General features: G+C 39.2%; 1 protein-coding gene across 1 annotated transcript in view; it reads left to right on the top strand.

Moving 5' to 3' along the window:
* The window catches only part of Kntc1 (kinetochore associated 1), a 72,309-nt gene that overhangs the window by 3,920 nt on the left and 48,538 nt on the right, over positions 1-19,851 (top strand). The window contains exons 4-22 of the mRNA XM_090319956.1: positions 1,626-1,741; positions 2,083-2,161; positions 4,181-4,258; positions 4,761-4,795; positions 5,226-5,336; positions 7,159-7,252; positions 8,091-8,143; positions 8,657-8,772; positions 9,391-9,445; positions 10,545-10,643; positions 11,038-11,081; positions 11,447-11,512; positions 11,604-11,679; positions 12,575-12,700; positions 12,782-12,871; positions 14,289-14,342; positions 15,624-15,685; positions 16,553-16,664; positions 19,376-19,519. Of these exons, the coding sequence (XP_090176082.1) occupies positions 1,626-1,741; positions 2,083-2,161; positions 4,181-4,258; positions 4,761-4,795; positions 5,226-5,336; positions 7,159-7,252; positions 8,091-8,143; positions 8,657-8,772; positions 9,391-9,445; positions 10,545-10,643; positions 11,038-11,081; positions 11,447-11,512; positions 11,604-11,679; positions 12,575-12,700; positions 12,782-12,871; positions 14,289-14,342; positions 15,624-15,685; positions 16,553-16,664; positions 19,376-19,519 (1,610 nt within the window). The remainder of the gene's footprint in view (positions 1-1,625; positions 1,742-2,082; positions 2,162-4,180; positions 4,259-4,760; positions 4,796-5,225; positions 5,337-7,158; positions 7,253-8,090; positions 8,144-8,656; positions 8,773-9,390; positions 9,446-10,544; positions 10,644-11,037; positions 11,082-11,446; positions 11,513-11,603; positions 11,680-12,574; positions 12,701-12,781; positions 12,872-14,288; positions 14,343-15,623; positions 15,686-16,552; positions 16,665-19,375; positions 19,520-19,851) is intronic.

The following is a 19,851-nucleotide window of genomic DNA, read 5'->3' as shown; positions in this document are numbered from 1 at the left end:
AAAATTAGATGAATTTCAAGAAAATATTGAGTAGTTTTCCCTTTGCTACATACTAGGCTCAAAGTATGCTGAGATAATCTTTCCCTCAATGTCTTAGGGGAACATGCATGTACAACAATAATTTACTTGTGTGGTTTTTGTGTAGCATACACATCAGAGCTCATTTGTGTTCAGTCTCTTGAATCTTTCAATATAGTTTTCATTCTCTTTTTTTTTTTTTTTTTGTCATTCAAGGGGCTTGAACTCTGGGTCTGGGCACTGTCCCTGAGCTCTTCAGTTCAAGGTTACTACCCTATTCCTGGAGCCACAGCACTACTTCTGGCTTTCTAATGTTTAATTGGAGGTCAGAGTTTCATAGACTTCAGTGCCGGGTAGCTTTGAAACGCAGTCCTCAGATCTCAGCCCCTTGAGTAGCTAGGATTACAGGCGTGAGCCACCAGTTTCCATTCTTTTTTTTTGCATTTTTTTTATTGTAATTAGTAAAAGGGTTACATGATATTTGCCAGATAGAAGGTGCATTAATTCACGTACATTGATACCCTTTCACATGTCTTGGTACCTATTCCCCCCCCACACACCCCCCACCAGTTTCCATTCTTAAGGCAGTTATACACTATGTATCTCTTTTTCTAGCAGTCAGCTACCCAGTCTTGCTGTTGGATACAGGTGATATTCACTTGACCTGTGCCCAGTGGTGGGAATTTAGCTAATTTTCTTACCTCCTTCAAGTCTTTTAGAAGGTTCTGATTAATACTGCAAAAAACATGGTTCTTCCAATCTCTCTTTTTTGATCTTTCCTTCTTTCCTTTTCCTTACTCTCTCTCTCTCACTTTCTCTCTCTCTTCTCTTTGTACCATACTGGGGCTTGATCTTTATCACTTAAAGCTGGAGCTCTATCACTTGAACCACAGCTCCACTTCCGGCTTTTTGTTGGTTAATTGAGAGATAAGAGTCTAACAGAGTTTTCTTTCCAAGCTGACTTTGAACCGCCATCCTCAGGTCTCAGCCTCCTGAGTAGCTAGGGTTACAGCCATGATTCACTAGCACAAACTTCTTTTTCTAGAGCACTTAACTTAGCTTTCAAGAGGTCTAATAATTTTTTTTTATGTTAATTGTTTAGGATTTCATGTCTATGATGGCAGAAATAGTTTACTTCAGCTATCAGCAATAGGCCTTAACACAAATGCTTACTTAGTGTATGGTAAATTCTTTAGAAATGGTTATCAACCAAATAAAAGTAGTATTCTTTTTCTTCATAACTTTACTTTTGAAATATTTAGAACAAGCCTGATTTGTGGCTTTTTTGTAACAAAATTTGCATTTTTTAAAAAATTGAAAATAAATACTTTCAGCTGGGTGCTGATGGCTCATGCCTGTAATCCTAGCTACTCAGGAGGCTAAGATCTGAGGATAGTGGTTCAAAGTCAGCCTGGGCATGAAACGCCATGAGACTCTTAGTGCCAATTAAAACAGGAAGTGGTGCTGTTGCTCAAGTAGAGCACTAGCCTTGAGCTGAAGAACTCAGGGACAGTGCCCAGGCCCAGAGTTCAAGCCCAAAGAGCAACAAAAAAAGAAAGAGAGAAAGATATTTTCAGGAAAGTTTAACTTGGATTTGAAATTTTCAGATACTCCAGCAGACGTAGTTGGCCTGTGTCAAGAAGGAAAGTTTCTCTGGGTAGGGGAGAGAAGTGGCAACTTACATCTCATTCACGTGACATCAAAACAAATACTATTTACTAACGTAAGAGTCTCATGTTTTTCATTTTTCCCTAAATTCTAAATAATTTCTTGGACAACTCAAACTCAAGCCAGTACTTGTTAAAAGTGAAGCAAGTAACATTTCTGTTAAGTTTAAGAAACATGCCTCAGAAACATAGAAGGTTTATGCAAAAATTGAACAATTAAGCTTTGAGGCTATTGAATATGCTTGTCTTAAGTACTTTTCCATCCTCAAATTAATGTGTTTAGCATAGCTGAAAGCAGAATTATTGCTGATATTATTCAGTAACTATTCTTAGTATACCCTTGTGGTTTTTTTCCCCCTGGGTTTAATCTTATCATTTTAAATTAATTTGCAATTAGGCATTTGTTGAGAAAGCTAAGGATGAAAATCAGTGTACCTACCGGAATCTTGTTATTGAGAAAGATGTCTCAAATGAAGGTAAGATTTCTTGAATGTTTTTTTGCATGGCTTCTAAGGAAAACACAATAAGAAAATTCATATTTAAGCCAAGCGGCAGTGGCAAATGCCTATAATCCTAGTTACTCTGGAGGCTGAGATCTGAGGATTGTGGTTCAAAGCCAGGCCAGCCTGGGCATGAAAGTTATCTCCAATTAACTAATAGAAAACTGGAAGTGGTGCTTTGGCTCAAGGGATAGAGCAGTAGCCTTGAGCTGAAGAATTCTGGGACAGCATCCAGGCCCAGAGTTCTAGTCCTAGTACTAGTGGCTCATGTCTGAATGTTAACTACTCTGGAGGCTAATGTTCTCACTTGGCTTTTTCATTCATAGCTGGTATTCTACCACTTAAACCACACTTCCACTTTTGGCTTTTTGCTGGTTATTTGGAGGCAGAAATCTAGCAGATTTGTCTACTTAAGCTCATTTCAAAATGAGATTCTCACATCTCAGTCTCCTGAGTAGATAGGATTACAGGTGTGAGCCACCAGCACATGGCATGATACTATTAATATTAGAAGAAACTTTTTTTTTGCCAGTCATGGGGCTTAAACTTGGGGCCTAAACACTGTCCCTGGGCTTTCTCAAGGCTTAAGCTTTATGACTTGAGCTACAGCACTACTTCCGGCTTTTTCTATGTATGTGGTACCAAGGAATCAAACCCGGGTCTTCGTGCATGAGTTGGGCAGGGCACCTGTGGCTCATACTTGTAATCCTAGCTACTCAAAAGACTGAGATCTGAGGATCGTGGTTTGAATCCAGCCCAGGCAGAAAAGTCTTTGAGATTCTTTAAAAAAGAAAAAGAAAAAGAAAAAAAGGAAGTAGAACTATGTGATTCAAGTGGTATCATACTAGCTTTCAGCAAAAAACAAAACAAATGAAAAACTTCTGGGATAGCACCCAAGCCTGGAATTCAAACCCAGTACCACACTCATAAAAGAAAAAAAGAAAGAAAGAAAGAAAGAAACACAGTATTTCATGCATGTAATTCCTTTTTTTGTTGTTTTTGCCAATCCTGGGTCTTGAACTCAGGGACACTTTTTACTCAAGGGGGAGCTCTACCACTTGAGCCATAGCACCACTTTTGGCTCTTTTTTTTTTTTTTTTTTTGGAGATCATTTTGTCTTGAACTTGACCTGGGCGCTGTCCCTGAGCTCTTTAGCTCAAGGCCACCACCCTACCCTTGAGCCAAGCCCTACTTCCCGTTTTCTCGAGGTTAATTGGAGATAAGTCTCTCAGGTCCTTTTGTGCCAGGGCTGATTCTGAACCTTGATCCTCAGATCTCAGCTAGGATTACAGTCGTGAGCCCACACCTGGCTACTTCTGGCGTTTTCTGTGTATGTGGTACCAAGGCTTCATGCATGCAAGGCGAGCACTCTATGGCTAAGTCACACTCTCAGTCCTTATGCATGTAATTGTAACTACTCAGAAGGGAGAAATCAGGTAGATCCTAGCTTTCAGTCAGCAGAGGTGAAAAGTAAGCCAGGTCCATCTCAACAAACAAGCTAGGCTTCGTGGTGAGTGTCTGTAATTCTAGTTAGCGGGAGGCATAGGCAATAATATCAGGGTTGAAGACTGACTCAACGACATGAAGCCCTACCTGAAAAATAACCTAAAAGCAGAAAGGGTTAGAGGTGTGGTTCAAGTGGTAGAGTGCTTGCCAAGTGAGTGTAAGGCCCTGAGTTAAAATCCTACTACTGCTGGCCTAGTGGTAGACTGCTTGCCTAACATGTACAAAGACCAGGATTTGATTCTTTGGTACCATATACATAGAAAAAGCCAGAAGTGGTGCTGTTGCTCAAGTGGCAGAGTGCTAGTTTTGAGGAAGAAGCCCAAGGACAGTGCTCAGGCCTTGAGTTCAAGTCCCAATACTGGCAGAAAGAAAAAATCCTAGTACTGCCATAAAAATGAAAAGTACATAAGAAATTGACATATTAAGCTATAGATAATTGGTTTACATTTTATAGCCATACAACTTTTTAAATGATTTTTATTTTAATAGGTACTTATTACATGCTGCTTCTTACAAACAATGGATTTTTTTATATTACAAATATTCAGCTTGTAAAAATTCAACAAGGTTAGTAATCTATTATTTTCTTATTAATTTGCATTATTGTTTGTTTTCTAGGTATGTTTTCAAATATTCAAGGGTATTTTGGTTTTATTGTATCCTAGGTGCTGAATAGTCTTTTTTGTGTATGTGTGTGGGGTGGTACTGGGACTTGAACTAAGGTCTGGATTGCTTCCCTGTAGCTTTTTTCTCCAGGCTGGTGCCCTACCCCTTTTAACTGGAGATAAGAGTCTCACTTTTCTGTGAGGACTGGCTTTGAACCATGATCCTCAGATCTCAGCCTCCTGAGATCTGCAGCCAGGCACCACTGGCAAAAATCCAGTGTCCCTGGGTACATCAAGGCACTGTGAAGACCGTATGTCTGCATGGCTGTCACGGGCACTAAATTCGGACCTCCTCTTTGAAAGAGCACACATTCATTTAATAAGGGGGTGACTTGTATTATTTCTTAATCTGTATAAACTTATACATCAATCAATTTAGTTTGCTTTCTTTTATTTTCACACAGCAATTGAGAACTTAGACTTGGAATCAGCCAAAAAGGTAAGAAACCAAAGCTATACTCTTCTCTTTACACTTACTAATCTAAAATGTAGTTTTTGTGTACAGTTGTTCTGCTGGTTGATATAGTGGTTGATAGGGGTTAGTAACATTTCTGCTTAAAAATACAATTTATGGGCCGGGAGTTTGGCCTAGTGGTTAAAGTGCTGGTCTAGCATGCGCGAAGACCCGGGTTTGATTCCTCGGTACCACATACATAGAAAAAAAAATGCCAGAAGTGATGCTGTGGCTCAAGTGGTAGAGCTCTAGCCTTGAGAAAGTTCAAGGACAGTGCTCACGCCCTGAGCCCAAGCCCAGGACTGGCAAAAAAAATTAAAAAAATTGTTTAAAAAAAAATACAATTTATTTAATTGAGTTCAACTGATTTTTGTGGGATTTAAACCTATATGAAACTTTCTAATTGTTCTTACAGTTACAAGGACAGATCAGATCCAGGTTCATTTCTACTGGAGATGAGCACAGTCTGGGTTGTCTCAGTCTTGCGGCTGGTGATTTCTCAGGTGAAACTCCTGTGATAATTGGGGTAATTATCTTCATGAAATTTGAATTTATTTTATTTTTTTCAGTTGCAAGGCTTGAACTCAGGGCGTGTCTGCTATCCGTGAGCCTCTTTCTGCTCAAGACCAGTGCTCTACCACTTGAGCCACAGTGCTACTTCTGGTTTTTGAGTGGTTAATTGGAAATAAGAGTCTCATGGAGACTTTTCTGCATGGCTGGCTTTGAGCCCTGAGCCTCAGATCTCAGCCTCTTGAGTACCTAGTATTACAGACATGAGCCACCAACTCCCAGCTCTTCATAAAATTTTAATTTGTAACATGACAAAAATAGGAAAACGTAAAACTAAATAAACCCAAATTTCTATCTTGGAAAAATATTGCATATTTATTTTACCAGTCTAATTCTGAAAGTTTGTGTTAGCATTCCTATCACTTAAGCCCCTGTTCTACTTCTGGCTTTTCAGTAGCTAATTGGAAATAACACTCAAAGGACTTTCATGACCACACTGGCTTTGAACTGTGATCCTCAGGTCTTAGCCTCCTGAGAAGAGAGAATTACAGGTGTAAGCCACCACTTAAAAACCCAGCTTATTTGTGGCTATTTTAACAAAAATAATTTATCTTTATTGATTTATTCTATTTTATTTTTTTGCCAGTCCTGGGGCTTGATCTCAGGGCTTGCACACTGTCCTTGGGCAATTTTTCTCAAGGCTAATGGTCTGCCTCTTGAGCCACAACATCATTTCCAGCTTTTTTCTGTGTATGTGGTACCAAGGAATTGAACCAGTTCTTTGTGCATGCTAGATAAGTACTCTACCACTAGGCCAAACTCCTGACTCCCACTTCCAGCTTTTTCTGTGTATATGGTACCAAGGAATTGAACCCAGGGCTTCGTGCATGCTAGGCAAGCCCTCTACCAGGCTATGCTCCCAACCTTGGCTTATTTTTATTTATTATTTACTTATTGATTATGTTTGTTTATTTGTGTTCTGGGACTTAAAAACTTAAGGCAGTTTTATTCATGGCTCACACTCTACTACTTGGACCAGCCCTCCAGTCTGGCATTTTGCTGGATAATTGCAGATGGAGTCTTGCAGACTTTTCTACCTGGAATGGCTTTCATCATAACCCTTAGACTTCAACCTCCTTAGCTAGGATTATAGATGTGAGCCACTGCCTGGCTTCACAAAAGCTTTTTAAAAAGAAGGTATTGGCTGGAACTGAGGCTTAGTGGTGGAGTGCTCGCCTAGTATACATGAAGTACCACATACACAGAAAAAACCAGAAGTGGCCCTGTGGCACCCAGACCCTGAGTTCAAGCCCCAGGACGGGGCGGGGCGGGGAGGGAGGGGAAGGGAGAGAATGTATTTGCATTTACTGAGAGAAGAGGTTTTAAAGTTCAGTGTGTTTAGGGCGAGTTTCCTGAACATGCCTACTCCTCATGAAATATTCATGGGATAACCAGGAATCTGTACTGTTTACCAATCTTTCTATTCTGAGCAGAATAGCAACTAGAAGATAAGAGCTGGCTCCAGCCTGACAAGATGGGAAATCCCTGTAACGCTAGCTACTCAGGAGGCTAAGGCCTGAGGAGCAAGAGTCTGAAGACAGCTCAGACATTGGGAGACCCTGTCTCATAATAAAAGAGAGGTGGAGATAATACTTATTAGTAGAATATGTTCCAGAGGCCTAGATTCAATTCATACTACTGAAGGGAAAGAAGTCCCTGTTTGAGATTGAAAAATGGAAAGATATTTTGAAGTTAGTAATATATACAGCTTATATTTTTAAGGAACATTTAGGTCTTAGCCCAAATTTGTAATTGCCATACTATTTTCATTTTTCCAGGGAATTGGTAATTGTGCACTTTCAAAATGGGAACCAGATTCTACCAAGAAAGAAATGACAGTTAAGAATGTAATTGATACAGAGATTATTAATGGTAAAATCAGCTAATGAAAGTGATTTTTTATAATTATTGTGGGGGTTGTACTTTTCATGTTCATATAGTTGGGCTGGCATATAGATTTTTTTTCATTCATTCAGCTTTGGCTAAAAGCTATTTAGCAACAGTACTGGGGCTAGAATCCATTATCTGGCAGTGAGTTAATTTATTATATCATTCTGTTTGTTTTTTTTTTGTTTTTGGTTGGTCATGGGGCTTGAACTCTGGGCCTGAGCATTGGCCCTGAGCTCTTCAGCTCATGGCTAGCGCGCTACCCCTGTAACCACAACACCACTTCCAAATAACTTTCTCTCTCTCTTTTTTTTTTTTTTTTTTTTGGTCAGTTGTAAGGTTATAGGCCTGGGCAGTATCCCTGAGCACTGCAGATCAAGGCTACTGCCCTACCCCTTGAACCACAACACCACTTCCGGTTTTCTATTGGTTAATTGGAGATAAGAGTCTCACAGACTTTAGTGCCTGGGCTGGCTTTGAACTGTGTTCCTCAGATCTCAGCCTATTGAGTAGCTAGGATTGTAGATGTGAGTCACCACACCAAGCTTATACTTACTCTTTAAAACAAGTTAGCTTTGTCTGAAAATTATTCACATTATGACTGTTCTTGACATAATGCAACTATCACTCTTTTTAGAGTTTTTACATTTTTTACATTACATTTACATTATACATTAAAGAAATTTAAAATGAGGAATAGGTGAAAATGGGAACATTTAAATAAAATATCGTTTTATATGTGTAAATATTTTAGGTTGCAATTTAATATAATTGTATATAATACTATCAGAAAATTCTTTGACTTCTTATTTTTTTGTTACAGGAGCAAAGAAGTTCCAGCTGATTGATAACCTGCTTTTTGTGCTGGATACTGATGTATGTTAATGTTTCTCTTTGAACAATTTATTTTTTAAATTTTTTTTCTTTGTGGCGCTGGGAATGGAACTTAGGGTCTCATACATGCTACTTAAGTACTCTGCCGCTGAGAAACATCCTCACCCTGATCATATGTTCATTAATAAAAATATTGCAGGGTACTGGTGGTTCACACCTGTAATCCTTACTTACTGAGGAGGCTGAGATCTGAGGATCACAGTTCAAAGCCAACCCAGGCAGAAAAGTGTGTGAGACCATAGACTCAAGTGATAGAGCACCAGCTTTGAACGTCAGAGCTAAGGGATAGTGCCTAGGCCCTAAGTTAGAATTCCAGTACTGGAACACACACACACACACACACACACACACACACACAATGTTATATACTTACAGAGACAAGGATGTTCGCTCGACTGATGGGTCACCATTTTGTGTACTAAGCACTTTCAGTATATGTTATCAAATATAAATTCATGATCATTAAGACCCATAGGTGAGATGTCTCTTTTGCAGAATGTGCTGAGTTTATGGGACATTTACACACTTACACCCATATGGAACTGGCCTTCTGTTTGTGTAGAGGAATTTCTTCTTACCACTGAAGCAGATTCTCCTTCCTCAGTTGCCTGGTAGGTTATGACTTTGGCTAAAAGCCCTTCTTTAGCACCATGTGTCTTGCCAGTTTTGTTCAGATCATTTATTATGTACACTGAAGCAGCCTATTAGAATTAGGATGGACTCATTGTTTGCCTATTTCTATTGGAAACAAATAGGTAGTACGTCCTCCATTATGTTAAGACAGAGTCAGTTTTGGCTAAGAACATGAACAAATAGAATCTAGTGTCTTGGGGTAGGTGTGGTGGCAATCCCAGCTACTGGAATGGTGAAAAAAGAATTGTGGTTTGAGGCCAGTTTGGGTAAAAAAGTTATTGAGACTTTCTCACAGAATTCACGTTTGTAATCCTAGCTACTCAGAAACCATAAGCAGGAGGATTGTAGTCTGAATCTGACCCCAGGCAAAAGTGAGACATTATCTGAAAATCAATTAAAGCAAAATGAATCTGGTCATAGTTTAAGATATAGGTTCTACCTAACAAATGCTAGGTTCTGAATTCAAACCCTACTACTACCAAAAGAAAAAAAATTATTTTTTTAATGTGTGTTAAGACTTAAACAGGAATTATATTGCTTTCACTTAGTTTTTATCTGGTTTCGAGTTAGATTTACTTGTAGCCTTTTTCTCCTAGGCAAGGAATTACAAACCTGAAATTAGTAGCTCTGACAACTACAACTAAGAAGAAGGTATGAAAAAATTTTGGTCCCTGCTTATCCATATCATGTGTTTTTAAAAAACGCATTTAGTTTCGTAGTAGCTGATATCAAGTAGTGTTCATAACATATTAGCTATTAGTTCACACAGACCCTTGACAAATTGGAATTTCTGCTGCAGAACTCTATTCCATTTTAAAAGAATGAATATGAAATGTGATTCTACATTTTAAATAGCATTTTAAGAATAAAAGTTGTATATATTTAAGGAAGTATTTATTAGATACATGGTGATATATGCCTGTGATTCTGATTCTGTAGGAGTATAAACAAGGAAAGTCTACCCAGGTTAAATAAAAAGTTCAGGGCCAAGTGCCTGTAATCCTAGCTACTAAGGAGGGTGAGATTTAAGGATCACTGTTCAAAGCCAGCAGGGCACTACAAAAACCACAAAGCCAAGAGACTCTCATCTCCAATTAATCTCTAGAAAATGGGAAGTAGGGCTGTGGAGCTCAGGGACTACACCCAGGCCCAGAGTTCAAGCCCCATGAGCAAAAAAAAAAAAAAAAAGAAAAGAAAAAGAATTCAGGGAATGTGAGCTACATAGAGCTACTTTGTCTCAAAAAACCCATGGCTTAGTTGGTAGAACACTTGGCTGGTTCAATCTCCAGCACTAGAGGATAGGAAAATACGTGTGAATTATAGAGATTTTTGTAAAGTTCTAGACAGCTCAGTACAAAATAAGTGAACTAAAGTATATGAATTATCATTAGATGTAGAAGGCAGAATGAAGCATGATTTCATAATTTTATATGTAGCCTTTAAATATCAATATAGAGTTATAGATAAGAGTATTTATTTGTAAAGGGGGGTGGTGATGATGTTTTTGTTGTTGTTTCGTTTTTTTTTGTTTTATTTTTGTTTTGTCAATCCTAGGGCTTAAACTCAGGGGCTTGGCACTGTCCCTTAGCTTCTTTTGCTCAAGGCTAGTGCTCTACCACTTGAGCCACAGGGTCACTTCCAGTTATTTCTGTTTTAATGTCTCAATTTTGAAGTGCTTGTAGTTGATATCTTGTAGTTTCATACTTGTAGATTATGACACTTAAATTAATTACTCTTTTATTTCTCTTAGATGAAAAACCTGACTGTTTACTCATTACCTACAATGGATATACTATATTCTTTGGAAGTATCTAGTATTTCTTCATTGGTTCAAACAGGGATAAGCACAGTAAGTTTATGTATTTTAAACTACTTTATGATTATAAAAAATGTTTTTTAAATGCTTAAGAGTCACCAAAGCATGCATGGGGCCTACTAGAGTACCTGGACCCATCTCATGTTTATATCTACATTTCTTTATTATTATTTTACAAAGGGGTTACAATTGGGTAACTTCCCCTTCCCCCTCCCTTTTTTTTTTCTTTTTTCTCTGTTCCTGAAGACACATTTTCTCCTTGGTAACTAGTAATCTGTATGGTGTTATTTCAAGACCACAAGAAAATACTTAAGCAATCTGTTCCCTTTTGATGGGTGTTCATTATGTGAGCCATTTGTTAACTCTAGTAATTATAAAATGTACTGCTTTTATACATGAATTTTAATTGTAGTTTTTATTTCTGTAGGATACTATATACCTTCTGGAAGGAATATGCAACAATGATCCAAAGTAAGTCATGCTTTAAAAAAAAATAAGATAACTTGTTAAATAAGAGCTAAGTTAAAACTGATTTAATCTAGGCACTGGTGGCTCATGCTTGTAATCCTAGCTACTTAAGAGTCTTGGATCTGAGGATCAAGATTCAAAGCCAGCCTGGGCAGAAAAGCCCCATGAGATTTTTCATATCCAATTAACCACTGAAAGCCAGAAGTGCATCTATGGCTCTAAGTGGTAGAGTTCAGCTTTGAGGAAAAGAGCTCAGGGACAGACAGCACCCAGGCTCTGAGTTCAAGCCCCGTGACCAACAGCAACAACAAAAAATCAACTTGTTTGTACTCAATAACAAAGATTCTTAAAAATTTGTCTTTTCCCAGCCTGTCTGATGATTCCGTGTCAGTCTTGGTACTCAGGTATCTTACAGAAGCTTTACCAGAAAACAGGTAATTGTACCCTTTTTTGAAAGCTTTGCCCCTTAGTAAACATTTCATATTCCCTGCTTACCAAGCATTTGATGAAATTTCTAACGGTTAGATTGAGTCGGTTACTTCACAAGCACCGATTTGCAGAAGCGGAGAACTTTGCCATTCAGTTTGGACTAGATGTTGAGGTAAGTGTTCATGAACGCATTTTCTTCCCTCAACATCTAGGCATTTCTTGGTGTCCTACAGGCTGAGGAAACATAGGTAAATCCACTAAAAATTTAGTGTAATCATGTCTATAATTCAGACACAACTGAAACAGAGTAAGAGTAAGGGAGAATAAAGGAAGCAATAGTCAGGTAAACTGTGAAAGACTTGAGGGGAATGAGTGGAGAAATAGTAGAGCAGATACTCTTCTTATGTCTTCTGGTTTTGCGGTAGGGTCTTACTCCATAGCCCAGGATGGTCTTGTACTTAGGATCTTCCTATCTCAGCCTCTTGAGTGCTGGTACTATCGGTGTGTACCACAAGGCTCACCTAGAAATCCATTTTTTATTTTTTTTTCCCAGTCCTAGCCCTTGAACTCAGGGCCTGAGCACTGTCCTTGGGTTTTCTCAAGACTAGAACTCTACCACTTGAGCCACAACACCACTTCTGGCTTTTTTCTATGTACATGGTGCTGAGGAATCGAACCCGGGTCTTTATACGTGCTAGGCAAGCACTCATACCAGTAGGCCAAACTCCTAGCCCTAGAAATTCCTTCTTTTTAAAAGGCTAACAGGTATCCTATGTGACATAAGGCTACACTTTTCTGTTTATCTATTCATAGACAGTTTGCTTCTATGACTTAATTCATGTAAAACTCTTGGTACACATATCTAGTAAGGCTTGAAAAATGGTTTTTTATAATTCATAATCTTCTAGATTACCTTCCAGATAGCTTATTCAAACCTTATTCTCAAACCACCTGAGAATTTGCCTTTTTTTCACTGTAGCCTATTCCACACATGTTACTGTGAAAATAAGACATCCTTAGCCATTATTCTATGACAAGTCACTGGATTTGACATGTTTCCATTACAGCTTGTATACAAGGTAAAATCAAATGATATATTGGAGAAACTGGCCTTGATTTCTGCTGACACCAGTGAGCAGACCGAATGGCAGCAACTTGTGGATGAGGCTAAGGAAAATCTACATAAAATCCAGGTGTGTTTCTTGCCCACTAAGTATTCAGATTGGTGTGTTAGTCCATATCAAGTTGTCTCACTGTCTAATTTTGTGAGACAGGATGATGAATTTGTGGTCACTTACTGCCTGAAGGCCCAGTGGATAACATATGAAACAACCCAGGAAATGCTTAATTATGCCAAAACTAGGGTAAGTTGGTTTGTTTTCTTTCTTCTCTTTATATTTCTCATAATTCTTTTTTGTTGTTGTTGATCATGGGACTTGAACTCTGGGTCTGAGCCCTATCCTTGAGCTCTTCAGCTCAAGACAATTGCCCTACCCCTGGAGCCATAGCACCACTTCTGGTTTTGTAGCGATTAATTGGTGCTAAGAGTCTCACATTCTTTAGTGCCCAAGCTAGCTTTGAACTGAGTTCCTCAGAGCTCAGCCTCCTGAGTAGCTAGGATTCCAGGTGTGAGCCATCTTACCCAGCTACAGGAGGGCTCTGATCTGCAGTCCTCAAATCTCAGTCTTTTGAGTAGCTAGGATTACATCAGTGCGAGCCACTGATGCACAGCTCTTTCACATTATTTTTACTTGTTTATTTATTTATATTTATTCATTTTTTTGCCAGTCCTGGGGCTTGAACTCAGGGCTTGAGCACTGTCCCTGGAAATTCCTCAAGTCTAGCACTCTACCTCTTGAGTCACAGCACCACTTCTTGCTTTTTCTGTGTATGTGGTACCAAGGAATTGAACCTGGGTCTTTGTACATAGTAGGCAAGCACTCTACCACTAGGCCAAATTCCCAACCCCTACTTGTTTATTTTTTGTTGTTGCAAATGATGCCAATTTTTTAGTACGTTGTACCCCTCCATGACCTTTGAGTATAATTTCTAGTTATATGCCTTGAGATCAAGAATTGACATATAGGCAGGTTGTGATGACCAGTTTTTGTATAATACATTGTTTTTGTTTTGAAATAAGTAATTCCAGGGCCAGGAGCATAGCCTAGCGGTAGATTGCTTGTCTCACATGCATGAAGCCCTGGGTTTGATTCTTCAGTACCACATACATAAGAAAAAGCTGGAAGTGGCACTGTGTCTCAAGTGGTAGAGTGTTAGCCTTGAGCAAAAAGTGTCCAGGCCCTGAGTTCAAGCCCTAGGACAAGTTAAAAAAAAAAAATGTGATTCCAGCTGGTGCAGTAGCTCTCACCTGTAATCCTAATCCTAGCTACTCAGGAGACTTGAGATCTGAGAATCGAGGTTCAGAGCCAGCCAAGGCACTAAAAAGTCTGTGAGACTTTAATCTCGAATTTACCATTAGAAAACCAGAAGTGATGCTGTGGCTGCAGGGATAGGGCCATAACCTTGAGCTCAGAGACAGTGCCCACGCCCAGAGATCAAGCCCCATGACTGACCAAAAAAGAAAAGAAAAAAAGTAATTCCTTTTTTTTAATTTGATATCCTTGCATACATCTTTTAAATTTTGCTCATTTCAAACCTAAATTCAGCTTATTTCTGAAGATAATGTTTTTTAGCCATAGTGCACAGAAAATTAGTCCTTATATTAAAAATAACCCTAATAACATATTCTCTCTGCTTGATTTTTTTATTGTTCATCTTTAGCTTTTGAAGAAAGAAGATAAAACTCTTCCAGTTTATTCTGATGGTTTGATAGAGGTAACAACATTAGACTGATAGATTGATTGGGGGGATGATGGTACACCAGTGATTTTCTTTTCAAAATAGTTTTATAATCCTTTAAGAGCAAGATGCCTTAGGTTTGTATTTCTGCTGGAGCAAGTTGCCATATTAATACTTCCCCTCTATTTTATCAGAATGGGATTGTTAATATTCACCTTACAGTGTTGTTTTGAGATCAGAGAAGATAATTCCTATAAATTATCTTGCATACTTGATACCTGCTTAGACCGTCAAGGAAATGCAAACTTTGACAATATTTGTGATAGTGTCAAAATACATAGTGCAGCATATGAGCTTGTAAATTCTAATAAAAGTGTTAAGTACAGGGGCCGGGAGTTTGGCCTAGTGGTTAAAGTGCTTGCCTAGCATGCATGAAGACCCGGGTTCGATTCCTCGGTACCACATACATAGAAAAAAAAACGCCGGAAGTGGTGCTGAGGCTCAAGTGGTAGAGCTCTAGCCTTGAGAAAGTCCAAGGACAGTGCTCAGGCCCTGAGCTCAAGCCCAGGACTGGCAAAAAAAAAAAAAAAAAAAGTGTTAAGTACAATCAAGCTATGTATTTTCCAGATGACCGCTGGTAGTTCATAGGAAAATTGATTTTGAAGGGCACCTGTAATTAATGTATTTTTTCCTTTGTAGTTAATATTATTCCGTTTTTCTCTATGTGTGTTAAAGGTAGTTGTGTTAATGGGAATTGACCTGTAATATGGAATAAAATGAGCATGTACATAAGACTTCTGGGGCCAGGAGTTTGACCCAGTGGTAGAGTGCTTACCTACCACATACATAGAAAAAGCCGTAAGTGGTGTTGTGGCTCAAAGTGGTAGATCTCTAGCCTTGAGAAAGCTCCAAGACAGTGCTCAGGCCCTAAATTCAAGCCCCAGGACTGGCCAACAAGAAAAAAAAAGTTCTAAAATAGATTTACTCCAATTTTTTAGTGGGTTTTCTTTTATTTTAATACTGTTGCACACCGTATTTACTTATTTGTTTTTGTGAGTTATGGGGCTTGAACTCTGGCCCTGGGAACTGTCCCTGAGCCCTTCAGCTCAAGGCTACCACCCTACCCCTTGAGCCACAGCACCACTTCCCTTTCTCTAGTGATTAGAGATGAGTCTCTCAGTCTTTAGTGCTTGGGCTGGATTTGGGCTGGCTTTGAACTGCAGTCCTCAGATCTCAGCCTCCTGAGTAGCTAGGATTATAGGTGTGAGCCCGGCTTGTACACAGTATGGATTGCCAATTCTTTTTTTGTTGTTATAGGTGCTAAGGGCTCATGCAAAGTTGACTACTTTTTATGGAGCATTTGGTCCAGACAAATTCAGGTGTGTACATTGCATCTTTAATTATTAGATTATGATTAAATAAGTCTCAAATTTGTGTTATGAAGAGAATAGCTGAACACTGGTAGCTCATACCTGTAATCCTAGCTACTCGAGAGCCTGAGATCTGAGGGTCTTAGTTCCAAGACAGCTCATCCAGGAAAACGCTTTGAAACTCATCACCTCTTACCCACCAAAAATTGGGAAATGGAGCTGTACCTCAAGTGATTGAGCACTAGTATTAAACCAAAAAACTTGGAGTCAGTTGGGCGAGGTTGCTCACACCTATAATCCTAGCTACTCAGGAGGCTGAGATCTGAAGATTGTGGTTCAAAACCAGCCCCGGCACCAAGGAGGCACTAAAGACCATGGGACTCTTATCTGTAATTAATTACCCACTAGAAAACTGGATGTGGCACTGTGGCTCAAGGAGTTAGGGCTATATAGCCTTGAGCTGAAGAGCTCAGGGTCAGTGCACAGGCCTAGAGTTCAGGCCCCATGACCGACCAAAAAACTCAGAGACAGTACCAAGACCAGAATTCGAGCCCCAGGATTAATAACAGAAAAAGAGAGAGAAACTTTCTAGGATTTTCAAATTTTGAAAAACATTCTCTGGCCCAAAAAAAAAATGGTTTTTAGAACATTGTTTTCCGGGCTGGAGTTGTGACTGCTATTGGAAACTAGGTGGCCAGTATTCACAAGGTCCTGGGTTAAAACCCAGAACTGTCTGGGCTGCCTGCGAACCACAATCCTTAGACCGCAGTCTATTGAGTAATGAGGATTACAGGCGTGAGCCACCAGCCTCCAGCTTAGAAGGGAATTTTAATATTTGTTCTGCAACTACTAACTTCCTTTCTTTCAATTTATCAGTGGTAGTTCTTGGATCGAATTCCTGAATAATGAAGATGATCTTAAAGATATCTTTTTGCAGTTAAAAGAAGGAAACCTTGTGTGTGCTCAGTATCTTTGGCTTCGACATCGGGTAATTCAACTTTACATTTTTTTAAAAAAATTTTTTTTATTGTAATTAGTAAAAGGGTTACATGATATTTGCCAGATAGAAGGTGCATTAATTCACATACATTGATACCCTTTCACATGTCTTGGTACCCATTCCCCCCCCCCACACCCCCTCAACTTTACATTTTCTTAATGACTGAATGGGTGGCTAAGTGTTGGAAACTAATAAGGTAATGAGTGTGACTGGGTAGTACATGTTCTCAGATTGACTAGATGGGATATTAATATGGTCAGTGGAAATATGAGGAAGATATGCCATATACTGATTTTTGTCTCCATTTAGTTCCAAACCTTAGCTCAAGAGGCAACAGTTTCTTAAGTGATTTATTAATGAGATTCTAACAATATGATTGATGGTCATGAAGATGTTTCACTCCAGCTCAGATTGTGGTAATAGAGGGCCACTTAAAACTATTCCTCTGGCTGGGCACTGGTTGCTCAGGCCTATAATCTTAGCTATTTTTTTTTTGTGGTTCATGGGGCTTGAACTTGGCCTGGGTGATGTCTCTGAGCTCTTCAGCTCAAGGCTACAACCCTACCCTTGAGCCATAGCTGTCACTTCCCATTTTCTAGAGGTTAATTTGAGATAAGAGTCTCAGGTCCTTTTGTGCCTGGGGTTGGCTTTGAACCTTGATCCTCAGATCTCAGCCTCGAGAGTAGCTAGAGAGTAGCTAGGATTACAGGCGTTAGCCATAGCCACAGCCTGGCTAGAGACTCTTTATCTCTAATAAACTACTCCAAAACCTCAGGAGTAGATCTATAGCTCAAGTGGTATAGTGCTAGCATTGAATAAAAGCTCAGGGACATGGGGGGAGAGAAATTGGGACCAAGACATGAGAAAGGGTGTCAATGTATGTGAATTAATGCACCTTCTATCTGGCAAATATAATGTAACCCTTCTATTAATTACAATAAAAAATATATTAAAAAAAGAAATAAAAATTGAAAAAAAAACTCAGGGACAACTCCTAGGCCTTAAGTTTAAAGCCAGGACTAGCACAAAAACACAAATAATTTCTTTGAAGACTATACACAATAGCAAGACCCCATAGTCTTGCTGCGTGAAACCTGGGACAGCACAGTGGGGTACGAGAGTGGAAGAAATGAGAAAAGAGAGAGAGGAATCAGGGGGATCAGTGCTTTCTGACTTCTGAACCCCAAGATCCCATAAGCAAGTGTATTTATTTAGTTCAGTACTGGGGAGGTTATGATTACTACAAATATGTGCAAAAAACAAAGTATCTCTCTTGTGTTCACAACCAGTAATATGAGATATAGTTTGTGTACATAGTAATAATTGACTCTCCTTTGGTTAGGAAGCAGAGGAAGGCAGTAAACATTGAATCATATGACATTCATCTTTTTTTTTTTGCCAGTCCTGTGGCTTGAACTCAGGACCTGGGTACTATCCTTGGGTACTTTTTGCTTAAGGATAGTACTGTGCCACTTAAGCCACGGCTTTCCAGCTTTTTCTGTATATGTGATACAGAGGAATGGAACCCAGGGCTTCATGCATGCTAGGTGAGCACTCTACCACTAAGCTACATTCCCAGCCCCACAAACATTTATCTTATCCCAAGGTCTCAAGCTTTATAGCATCCAAACGGCTCTAACTGAAACAATCATAGTGTACAATTAGTGGTAACTTACACATTTGTTCTGCCTGTATGTTTGACATTTCCAGGTTCCAGTTCTCAGCATTCTGAGTACTGCTGAGGCAGCATTCCAACCTTCTAATCCTTTTCTGGTCTCATAGCTTGGCCTCAGAGTTCCCTACAATGTAATCTCATTTACTGGGAAGAAATTAAGGCAGAAAAATTACTTAAGCCCAGGAGTTTATGACTTATTGGGACCTGCTAGAGCTGTGAAACAAGACCTCATCTCTCTCTCCCTCTCTCTTTTTTTTTTTTTAACTTTTTTTTTTTTGGCTAGGGGTGGGGGGAGTGGCCGTGGGTCTTGAATTCAAAGCCTGGGTGCCATCCCTGAGCCCTTCTGTTCAAGGCTAGTACTCCACTACTTTAAGCCATAGCTCCACTTCTGTTTTTGCTTTTTTGTTCTTTGTTTTTGCCAGTTTTAGGACTTGAACTCAGGGCCTGGTTATTGTCCCTGGGCTTCTTTTGTTCAAGGCTAGCACTCTACCACTTGAGCCACATTGCTACTTTTAATTGGAGATCAGAGCCTCATGGGGACTTTTCTATGCAGGCTGGCTTCAAACCATGATCCTTACAACTTAGTCTTCTGAACCGCTAGGATTACAGACATAAGCCACCAGTGCTCAGCTAAGACCTCATCTCTTAAATACATACATACATACATACATACATACATACATACATACATGTGTACATGCGTACTAAATAAGTAAAATTGTTTATACATCCCTTATTCTTGGCTGATACTGGTATAAAACATTAGGCCAAAAAGTGGATTGGTATGATTCCATTAATGGATGCATACGCTACTAGTTAGCATCTATGTTAATTATTTGTTACTCAATGATTAGATATATCATAGAATTATGGCCTCCAACTTAACTTATTTGCACAGAGCTAGTCATCTTTTACAAGCATTGCTAATAGGAAACAATCCTGAATATAAAAGGTCTATGTCTATTGGGAGACTGTTGGTTTACATTTATCAATTTATCTTAATTTTTTATTTTATAAAACTTAGGGAAACTTTGAGAGCAGGTTTGATGTGAAGACACTTGAAAATTTACTCAACTCAGTCTCTACACCAGTGTGTTTGCAGCAATTTTGTCCATGGTTTAAAAAGGATGTGATTCCATTTGTGAGAAGGACTGTGCCTGAAGGACAGGTGAGTTTCTATTCCCACCTCCTTTTTTATATTAAATCATTGATGGTGATGTCATACTAATACCACTTAGTTTTTTTTTGTCTTTCTTTACTTATTTATTGGTCCTTGGGCTTGAGCTCAAGGCTACTGCCCTACCCCTTGAGCCACAGCCCCACTTCCCATTTTCTAGAGGTTAATTGGAGATGAGTCTTACCTTCTTTAGTGCCCAGACTGGCTTTGAACCTCCATCCTCAGATCTCAGCCTCCTGAGTAGCTAGGACTATAGGCATGAGCCACCACGACCAGCACCACCACTTAGTTTTTTGTTTTTTTCTAGTGCTGGGACTTGAACT

Source organism: Megascapheus bottae, chromosome 28 (genome assembly GCF_031878675.1).
Source record: "Megascapheus bottae isolate mThoBot1 chromosome 28, mThoBot2.hap1, whole genome shotgun sequence".
NCBI classification, from domain to species: domain Eukaryota; kingdom Metazoa; phylum Chordata; class Mammalia; order Rodentia; family Geomyidae; genus Megascapheus; species Megascapheus bottae.
This window is presented reverse-complemented; position numbering and strand designations above follow the sequence as displayed.